General features: G+C 25.6%; 1 protein-coding gene across 1 annotated transcript in view; it reads right to left on the minus strand.

Annotated features, from left to right (window-relative positions):
- Nucleotides 1-12002, minus strand: part of LOC105368147 (uncharacterized) — a 41289-nt gene that overhangs the window by 16125 nt on the left and 13162 nt on the right. The window contains exons 2-5 of the mRNA XM_011507086.1: nt 11389-11527; nt 9813-9944; nt 7698-7778; nt 5186-5413 (exon numbers count right to left, since the gene is read on the minus strand). Coding sequence (XP_011505388.1) covers nt 5186-5413; nt 7698-7778; nt 9813-9944; nt 11389-11412 — 465 coding nt within the window. The 5' untranslated portion in view covers nt 11413-11527. The remainder of the gene's footprint in view (nt 1-5185; nt 5414-7697; nt 7779-9812; nt 9945-11388; nt 11528-12002) is intronic.

Consider the following 12002-nt stretch of genomic DNA (forward strand, 5'->3'; position numbering starts at 1 on the left):
AGAGAGAGAGAGAGAGAGAGAGAGAGAGAGAGAGAGAGTAAAAATACGTGTGCGCTCGCGCGAGCGTATCCAAGTTTCTCGCGTTAATCCGCGTGTAAATAATTAATAGTGGATGGCGAGACGCCGCGCGCATGCAGCCGAGGGGCACGAGGGGAGTTTCGTAGACTCACCCCCTCGCGGCAGCACCACGTGATCGATGCCCCATGAGCCTCGGCGAGCCGAAGCGACGGTTTGCGGAGGAGTGTGCGAGGCTGCCGCGTGCACGTCTGCTTATTAAGAGGAAATTTTATGAATTGCGCGACTCCAATATCGGTTACTTATCCTCTGGCTTATAGCTGCCCGTTCCTTACGTCTCTCCAAATCTATATGACGAGACATCTGCCCCCTTTAACTATTTTATTCATTTTTCATTTAGCGGAACATCCGAGCAGAGTAGGTGATGGGAATGATATTTGGTGCGATAATTTTTTTTAAGGTCGATAACGAATTTTCGTCGCTATAAATTTATTTATTAATGCCAGTGAAGTTGAGCATAGTTCAATACTTTCGTCGGCACTTTAAATATTTTTTATAATATCGAATCAGACGCGTTTCACTTTAAATAGCTGCTTGATTTGAAAAGTTTGAAATTGAGAAGATGAGATTTTATAAGGCTTTCAAGCATTTCATCTCGTCGGTTTTTATCGATAAACAATGTCGTCGCTTAATATCAAGAACTTCTTTATTTCAAATATGTATCGTCTACATCAATAAATATTTAGTAAAAGCTATATTTATCGTTATTCCAAAGAGTAAGTTATAATGAAGTTGAATTATTTTTTTTTTTTTTTTAACAGTTTTATTTCACGCTATAAAAGATAAATGAATATTTCTATTTCTGGCTTCGATAAATTCAAGCTTATTGAAACTGTTAAATTTCGTGTTAAAATCTTATAAAAATCCTTCCTTAAAGGCTTAAAATATCCTTTAACTATATATATATATATATATATATATATTCTTATGCTTATTTTATAATATATTTTTCATAAATTTTTTCAATTATAATTTGTAGCATTAAATAACGACGAAGAATTTTCAAGATTTATGTAAGAGATAAGTAACAAAAAGATAAAGGACACGAAAATTTTTTGAAATCTACGATTGTTGCATTTAATAAATGTATTTCAAAGTCTATATAAATAATTGATTTTATTATAAATCAAATAACTTCGTATTTAATACTTGAAAGATAAAAGAAAAAAAATGTATAATTTCCTAGTCATATTCTTCTATGACCTACAAGCGTACTGGATATGAACAAATTAATGTTAACAATATCTTTATATTGCTTAACAAGAATTTATTGAAAATATTATGTCTTTTCCTCCAGTAAAAGCTGAAATTGAGTGAAAGGATTTTACATTTAGGTACTTATGGCAACAAAGTGCACTGATATTATCATAAGAATTTGATTATATTCTCTATGTCGGCAAATGCAAATACACAATAAAGTCACATTTGCTGACTATTTTGTCGATTGGCTTTCTACTTCTATATTCTAGATAATTTTCTACATCGATATATTGATTTTTTCAATGAACCAAATGAGATTACATGACGGCAAATATTCGAATTTTTTTTTTAATTTATAAACAATTCCACATTTCTCCAACTTAATTTACAAATTGTTTTTACAAATATATAAACAATCGATTATATTCATATGGTTAATACATAGAAATTTTACTGAAGTATATAATGAAAGTTATGTTTGTTCACCTAATGATAATTTGCTACTCTAATAAATAGTCTAAAAGTAATAGTAATAGGCATTTAATCAATGTACGTAATATTTGGATAATATACTGTTCAATATATTATTATTATCATTATTATAATTAGTAGGTTAGTTGTATTGAATGACCTTATAATTTTGAATGTAAATTTTTCTTCAGAATATCGAAATTAGCTCGATGTAGCATCGATGTAACGAGCCACAAATGACTTATCAGAATACTTGTCTAGTACGTTTAAATATACAAAGTTCTCGAATGACACTAAGAATTAAATAAATTAGGCTGAAATTCAAAAATCATAAAAAATTTATGAATTTGTTAATTATCAAACGTGTCAAGAGAAATTAACTAATGTAAAAGAATTTCAGTATTGAAAATCAATTTACCTTGTAGATTAAGCGATTAAAAAATTACTAATAATATGAAAAATATTTGACGCTCGACTTTAGCTTTTCTCATGGAAGAATATTACGTTAAAAAAATTTTTTCATGACTTTCAATTGATAATTAAACTGCCGTTGCATAATTAAGAAACTGAAAAATACTTTTAATTTTATCTATGATAAATTATATACTTGATATTTTAATTATTAGTTTTAAATAACAATTGTTTTTATATTTAGAGGATTTTTGTTTATTTCTTAAATTAAAAATTATAATTTAAATTATACCATGGATTTTTTTTTATATCTCTAGGGATCAGTTAGTCAGTGATTTCTAGCTTCATAAAGAAAAGTGTGAAAATATTAAAAACTATAATTTCTTAAATAAAATTTTTTAAATATAATGAAACACAAAGTGTAATATGTAGTAAAAACTTTTACTACTTTGAATATTTGAAAATATAATAAATATTCAGATAAACTAACGAAATATATAATTAATAACAATGCATAAGTCCATATGCAATCATACGTGTATATGATTAGACACGTATGAAAGATATTTTAAATTGATTGCATTTGAACTTCAATTAAAACATATATTTTATAAATGAAATCTTCATACTAAAACGTATATTTGATTATTTTATATTAAACAATGCAAGTCTACAATGCATAAAATGACATTAATTGATTAATCTTGAGGTGTACGTGAGCTCAAGAATGACGAACACAATCTCTGAAAATCTATAAGTTTGAGTTTTATTTGAGAAGCTTATAAAGTAACTTTTTTATTCATGGAATTTCAAAGTTCAAAATCTCTTAGAAAATAAATTTTATAGATAATTTTAAAAAATTTAATTTTTCCAAATTGTGCTATAGCTATGTATTTAAAAAGATAATTCAAGACAAAACGATAATTACTTTTATTCTGTTTTTTATTAACTTTATTTAAACATTATTTTGTAAAGATAAAAATATTAACAAAAGATTCTTATGGTTTTATTTTTAGATCTTTAGCTTCAATCACTGTTTCTACGTAAAAATTAATAAAGTAGATTTATAGTGGAAAAAATTCTTAAATTCAGACATTCTTCGTAAGGGAAAAAATTCAAATTTTTCTAATCTAAATATTGTTAAAATGAAAATGAATTAATGGAATGTTTACATTCATCGTTAATTAAGATCAATTCATATTATTCATATCAATTATTCATATTATGTAGTTGTACTTTATTAAAATTACAAATTTTATTATTAATCATTTTCATATTTTTGGATTGGATATAAAGTTTTTCGATAAATTTTTTACTCCTCGTAATGGCGAATAAATTTTCAATTATCATATCAGTACAATAAATTTAGTGGAGTAATGTCATATTAGAAAAAGCAATTTAAAAGATACTTTAAATTTTTATCGTTTGGTGAAGATTTTTTACTGCAAGTTACTGCAAGTTTCTGTAGCGCTTCATGAGTCCATCATGTTTTTTTTTCCGCATTTAATCTTTCTGAGATTACGCAAAAACGATTTTAAAAGATATTATAAATTATTGAGCGCCCTTTAAAATTTATATATTTAAGGTATTAATTTTGTATAATAATGAAATTAGTACAATAACAAAGAAGGATAAGCCTTAATCAATAATTGTAGACAATAATTTAAATTTATTAAGTACTACAGTATTATTATTTTATTTTATTTTATTTAAGTAAAAAATATTTCTTATATAATAATAAAATCATATTTGAATTTAAAAATTACAGTAATCGTATGTAAATTTAAAAACTTCTTTTTGGTTTTTTTAAAGTATTTATTTATAAAATTAGGTCACCTAGATTCTAGACAAGTAAATATTTCTGTAATGGCATTAATATTATCCTAATGCTGATAATGACAAATTTATCAATAATTTCTAATAATTTCTAACAATTATTCTTATGGTTATAAATAAATGTTTTTTTTTTTTTTCATTCTATCCATGAAAAAATACCTTTTGTATCGAGTCTATCCATTTTATTTAATTATAAAATATGAATTTTTAATTTATTTTAATATTCGTATGTTTAAATTATTTTGAAAATATTATTCATTTGTTCGATTTATTTATTTTTTTTTTTATAATTTTTGCCTTTATTGCTATAAATTTATTTAAATTAATTTTCTTCCTGTTTCATAAGAATTTGAGTGCAACGACTTATGTATGAGTAATAATAATAAAGCATAAAATATATATTATATATAATAAATGAAATGAGATATTATAATTCATTGTTATTCTTGTAAATTGATTTCATTTATATCGATCATAGCTTAATAAATGCGTTCAGTTAAATATATAACCGTCCGTTTCGTAATAATGTACAATGTACACATATCTAAATATCTAAATATGTACATTAAAAAGCTTTTAATATTGATAATGTGGTAACAGTTTAATTGAACTATTATGGAAAATAAATACAAGTTCAGTTTATGTATACGCGTATAGATGGTTTTACTTTACATAGAATTTAATAGGAGGAAAGCATTCGAGCGCATCAAATATAAGAAAATTATACATTTATACATTATTTAACCTTGTAACAATAATATTGAAATTCTAATATACTTTGAAAATATGCGAAACATTCAAATGAGTTGTATTATATTCTTTCTGAATATATTTGGTTGAACATTTTTTTTTTTTTTTACAGACACATTAAAAATTGAGAACGATGGTTCACTGGACCGACTAACTTCCCCTCCTTCGATCGAATTTTTCAAAAAGTAATTAACACTCGCTCGTTCATCAAGATCAGTGTACAAAAATAATCAACTCGCTCATCACCTAGTTGTTTAAAAAATTATCTCAACAAACTCCTTAATTACAATCTGAGGTAATCCCAGTGATGTTGCATCGGCGAAACAAAGGCGAATCAGTAGCTAATACAATTAGAACGGCCCCATGGAGTTCCATAAACCGCAGCTAAACGATAATGATCGAGCTAATATCGAGAGGGAGGCAGCTCCGTCAGTTTACCTACCTGTGTGGTAGTAAAGTTGTCGCCGTTCCTGTAACGCATGATCTGGCGCTTTCTGCGCACGTAGTGGTAGGAGATGGCCTTCCACCAGATGGTCGGCTGGGCCAACCGCAGTTGCGTTAGCTTCGCGAGCGCCCCGCCCTGACCCTCAGCGTGCAGCAGGTCGATTCTAATCGGGGAATGGTAGCACTCCACGAGATAGACGAGGTAAAGCATCCCCATGAACGCCACCTGCGTGAGTATTTCTCTCGTGATATAGTCACGTTCGTTTTTTTTTTTTTTCTCTTCTTTTCTTTCTTTTTATCCCTCTATGCGTACGGGTAGGCGGGAGTGTGAGGTGCATGCATGACGGATGGATTTTTTTTTTCTTTTTCTTTTTTTTTTTTTTTTCTTTTAGCGGTTTCTTTAGAATATAGCTGGGCTTATATGGGGTATTTCAATGCAATGCACAGAGATGGGCAAGAACGATATAAATGCTATTTCCTGAATTGCGTTCATGGACGACTATACAGGCTACCGCTATTTTATTACCTTTTTTTAATAATGTTATGCGTTTTCTATTCGTTTTCTCGGTATTAAATAATTTTGCCTGCTAGGTGCAATTAATTTTATGAAAGTTTATTATATTCGTTTATCATTTCAGCGCTTCCTTCATTTTTCTATATACCTTTTATAAAACTTTCGGGATAATCCGGTCGAAAATTTAAAAAATTATACAACTTGCATTTAGAAGGTAATATTTGAGGCAAAATTGTATTTTCAACGTATTGAAATTTCAATCAGTATTCGCAAGCTTCTCGTATCATTAAATTAATTGTTAATTTTATAGACCTTTTATACGTTCAAGGATTTAACTAACTAAAAAAAGTTTATTTCTTACGTGTATTATCATTATTTTTCATTTAATTACGAAAGACGTTCGTTCTTTTCCGAACTGAAATTTAAAACCTTAGCTTTAAATCCTGTTTTGTTCTCGCTAAAATCTTTAATTCACTTTTAATTAAAGATTAAAGTATTTAATATGTTGATACAATTTTTTAAGACTTTCTATTTTAGATAAACCAATTTAATTTAAGAAGTTTATACTACCTACCTCCTTTATGATGGTTACCTGTGGGAAATTCGATTCGTTTTCTTCTGTATTTCGAGCAAATATTCAAAAATACGTAATCACATATATAAATGTATAATTCAACATATTTATTAGAACTTATCGATATTATTTATAATACGTTTTGTAATTAAATAAAGTAATTAATTGCACTTATATAAAGTAATTATACAATGTAATTGACAATTTTAAATACATACTAAAAAGATTACTATTGTAATTATAAATATTATTATGCCTGTAAAAGGTAATATTAATGCGGTCGATCACTATGTAAATAGTAAGTTGTGAAATTATTTTAAGCTAACGAATAGATAGATATTTATAATTATATAAACTAAATACAGTCTATAATAAGGTTGTATGAAATTTTACAAAAGAAAATTAAATAATTCTGCGTACAATAAAAATGTTAATTTATTCGAGTAAAGCTTACTTTTATTTTAGTGAAACAAATTTATAATATTCATTTTAAGCCTAAAGGAAGTTAAGACATGAAAGTGTAAGGTGACATGCCGATTTACTATCAACATATTGATTAAAAAAAAATAGATATAAGAAATAGATTATAGAAATTATAGAATATAAAATTTCAGATTTATGAATTTTCTGAATTTATTTGTCATTTTGTTGCTTTGTTATAATTTTCATTCTCGTTTCATTGTATATGTAGTATAAAAAAATCATTTCAATATGAACGATTGAATTTCTTATCTCTTCATTAGAAAGTAAATATGTATCAGCTTTAGTTTCTTTATATATGACATGCTCTTTCTGAATCGAGTTATTCAGAAATCGACAGGATTAGTTTTTAATTCGGACACCTTCCACACCACATCGATTGCAAGATTATTTGTATTATAAAAATTACTTTATGATTTTGAAGACTATAAAAGATATTAGATTTTTTACATTTATCATATGCATCACTTGTCATTTTCTATGCAAATAAGTTTTCATATTTTATTTCGACCCTATACAAAGACGTTTAAATTATGTAATTATCAAAGGTTTGAAGTTCGATTAAAGCACAATAATTGTGAATGATTAACTAATTTTCAGACTATTATAAATAATAATATTATTATTCTATAATAATATATTCATACAATACATTCGTAATTGTTGAAAAATATATAAAATATGAAAATCCACTATTTTAGAGAAAATAACTTGTGATTAGTATATATATTTTTAACGATATTATTTCGAATAAAAAAAAAAGATATTATTTTATAAATGTCATGAAGTCAGTGATCATGTTTTTGGATCAAAACACATTTAATATGATTTATGTGAACAAATTAGTATTCCAATTTTATAGACGATAAAATTTTGTAAATGTATCAGTTCAAAATGAATTAAACAAATTTATAACATTAATAGATTTTTATTTGTACTTACAGGAATGTAAATATAACCATCGTCACATGGTGAGACATGTTTTGTGCTCTTAATTGGAAATTTGGAAAAGTTAATAACAATCTGAAATTATAAAAATTTTGATGATATATAAGTTCCCAAGTAAATATTTTTTCTTATATACAATTTAATATTATTTACTATATTTTATTCATATATTTGAATCGAATCCAACATTAGTAATAAAAAAAAAAAAAAAAATTAAAATAACTTAATATAGTTTTTTCATTTGCATTTTTAACTGCTTTATAAATATTAATATGGTATTGTATTTCATTATTTATAATCTATCTAAGCTATTATTTGGTAATTCTATATTATTATTCTGTAAATACCTCGTTTTGAAATGAGACTTTCAATAGCTTTAATATTATTATTACAATATAAAAGCGGAATTTTTATTTTAAGTAATAATGAATATTTAATAAATTATTAGTTAGCATAAAAATATTTAAGAATAATATTTTTCTTTTTATGTGTAACTTATATTTTTTAGTATTGCAATAAAAATTTAACTTTTATACATATAATTTATGTCTATATATTTTATGCATAATATCACAAAGTTTTTACCATCTGAATTTTTATTTAATAATTCACGAGTTGTTCAACAATAAAAACAGTAAGTTATGTATGGAAAAAACTCTCTATTGCCCTAACAATTAATATGAAGAATTTGTAAAGGCGAGTTTAACAAGAGAATAAACATTAAAATAAGTAAAAAGTAGGCAGTGTTTATCATTAACAAATCGTAGTTTCTAAAAATGAATCGCACTTTGTAAGTGATTGTTGAAAATGATTGGGTTGAATTGTTGAATAAATGTAAAATATAAACCAAACAGTTACATCGAGTATTTATTTACAGCACTGTAAATGATAATACAAATTTGTTTATGAAAGTGCAGAAAATACATTTGATAAAAAGGTTATGATGTTGCGTATTTGTACTGCGGTAGGGGGAGGGGTGGGGAGGGGCGGGGAGGGGGGGGGAGAGGTAATATCGAGGCTTCTCGAAATTAAAATAATATGTTTTGCTGGAGGATAAGTGACGAGAAAATTCACGAAAACTCTAAGAGGCAGTAAAAATAATACGCGAGTATCGAGTATCGAGTATCCCTTGTATACAATTGATTACTATTCATATTCTTAATAAACTCCTCTATGTAAGTTTAGATAATTAAAAAATCAATTAAAAAAATTCACCATGATACAACTTTTTATAAATATTTAGAATATAGTGGTGTGAAACGAACGGATCATTTTCTTAATAATTTACGAGTTACATCTGGGCAGATTATAATTTAAAAATAGATGGCATTGGGTGGAACGACTGTTTCGACACGGTTTTGCGCGAAACATCGTTGCGATTGAGTTATTTGAGTATAAGTACAGATCAGTTTATTAAAATACAATTGAATAATATAATAATAATAAAATTCTATAAGCAAAAAAGTATAATTAAATATGCCCTCGAATAAAATGCACCAAAAATTATAATTATTATTAATCTGCAGGATAAAAATTCTTTATAAAGTATAATAATTTATTGTTTTCAACAGTAAATACTTATTAACCTATTTTTCGACAATTTATACGTTCGTTCTTCCAACGAATACAATGGACAATAGAAAGTCTAATAAATTATGACAATATTATAATTTTATTAGAATTAACCTTAACATATTATAAATGAAATAGACAAACAGTAAGCATTAATTTGCAATTATTTAACTGTATGGATTTAGTGGGAATATACAAAAATATTCTTTAAGAATTTTCTTGCATGTTTTTATTTTTTAATTACATCTTTCTTAATCAACACAGTTAATAAATATTTTTCAAATCTTATTTTATTACGTCATGTACCATTACTGGTTGTCCGGGTAATTTTATTCTAACGAGTTTAATTGAAACCGTGTAGATTACAATTGCATCGAGGGCGGCGATGTTTGAATAAACACGGTAGTTAAGCATTTCAATAGAATGAGAAATAGAAATGGCAAGAGGTAGAGTCAGAGAGAGAGAGAGAGAGAGAGAGAGAGAGAGAGAGAGAGTGAGAGTGAGAGAGATATGGAATAAGTGGCAGTATATACCTACCTTAGTTACGTTAGCACATCTGCACCAAGTGACAGCGGCAAGGCATCCGTAGATTAATACAGAAAGGACCAGACATTTGCAATTGGCTTCTTTTTGAATAGCACCGCAAAGAGTCTGGGCTATTGGTTTTTGCTGCAGAAATATTATATATTTCATGCTATTTTATGCGTAAGCATTTTTCAGATTAGTTTTGATTTTATCTTAAAATTGTGAAACTAATACTGCTACGGTATTTGCAACTTTCGAACGAAGCTACTCAATCTTTTATAATTACAACAGATGAATACGAAATTATAATGAAGCATGCATTTGAAGTAAGTAAATTATTAAATTATTATTTATGATATTGCTATAAGAAAATGTGTAAATTTACATGATTTGCATGTAATTATTTGTAACGATAATAATGTTGTAAAGTAGTACCAGCATTAAGATTATAATTTTAGTCATTTATTTATTTACTTTTAAAGTAATTTAAACTTAGACTTTTACCAATAACTTAATACCTAAGGAAACAAATAAAATAAAGTCACCTTATTTTATTTTTAAAAAAGTTGATGCTACTATGAATCGATACTATAATCGATATATTATATACAATATTTGTGTGTAAAATGATATTTAGAATTATTTATTAATTATACTCATGGAGATTTGATTAAATGTAAGCTTTATATTAATTTATGCATTATAAAATATAGAATGCAATGTATTTTCGATTGAGGTTGTAATTTATTTTTTTTCTTTCATAATTATAAAATTTAAATGCTAATAGGATTTACTTTTTTAAAAAATATATAAAAAATTAAATATTTATTTATTTCAGAAATCTATTATATTCTGAAAAATCATGTGTTCTATAACCTCAAAAGCCACACATATAAAAATTTTACTAAATTTTACTAAATTTTACAAAATTTTACTAAATTTAAATAATTATCTTTAATGCAAGAATAAATTTTTAATATATTTTACCTTTTTATCATTCAATTATTCAGCATTGAAAATATTTCATTTACGTTATAAGCTTGCATTTTATCATATTTCATGAGTAACATATTAACGAACATTTCTTTTTAATATTTAAAAATATGATAAAATATTGACTTGCATATTGCAAAGAATTAATTGACGACATAAAATATTATACCCTGAATGAACGCCCTTATCTTTTATTATCAATATATACTACATACGACTTCATTTGCAATAAAATCTTTTCAAGTACGTATAAAAATACAATTATTAAAAACCGTTTATAGTTTGAACTATAAATATGTAACTGATGCAGTGCAAGAATTGTATAATAATGATTGCTAACGACTACCAACCAAATATAATATTAATGTATATCTAATGCATAATATCGAACTTTTGTAATTTTAATATTAAAAAATTAAAACCTAAAACTGTTGCTAATGGACATATACACATTTATTAAGAAACAACAGTTTCTTTGTAAAAACTCTTTCTTTTTTATAAGAAAAATCTATGAAAATAAATTTCTAATCTAACGAACATGATAATAAAGACCAATTTTAAGTTTTATTCTTAGCTAAGAAAGATATTTACTTACTTCCTCATTCTCGCGGTTCATCATTGTATTTAATTAGTGATTGAAAATCTGTTTGTCAGACACTGTTGCGATTCATTTCACCAACTGCTTCACGGCTTCTTTGCGCTGCAATAACACTTGCAGCCCTTCTCTTTTCAATCTAAAGAACAATTCCTCTTTATTAATTAAGATCCAATTATATATATATATATATATATATATATATATATATATATATATATATATATATGTTTCATACTTTTATAAGAATAAATAAAGTATTTTAGAATATGAATGCTGTATGGGAAAGTTTTAGAGATTATAAAATCATTTAATATGTTGCGTTAAAAACAAAATTTTCAATTCAAGATTATTTATTAGTTTTATATCCATAAAATAATACTTGTGTAGTTATTTGTTTAAATTTCTTAACAAAATAACACTTATTTGCTAGATAAGATTATCTTCTTTTAATTATTATATTAAAGTATCGGCTTATCATAGTGAAAATTCAATTATATTATTGAAAATTTTATATGCACTTTTTCGCTTTATAATTTATTAAAAAAAAAAAAATTAGCTACTTTTTAATTATTAAACAGTTTTTCTAATGAACTTTGAAGACTCAGTAAATA

This window comes from Ceratosolen solmsi, unplaced genomic scaffold, assembly GCF_000503995.2.
Source record: "Ceratosolen solmsi marchali unplaced genomic scaffold, CerSol_1.0 scaffold10, whole genome shotgun sequence".
In the NCBI taxonomy this organism is placed as follows: domain Eukaryota; kingdom Metazoa; phylum Arthropoda; class Insecta; order Hymenoptera; family Agaonidae; genus Ceratosolen; species Ceratosolen solmsi.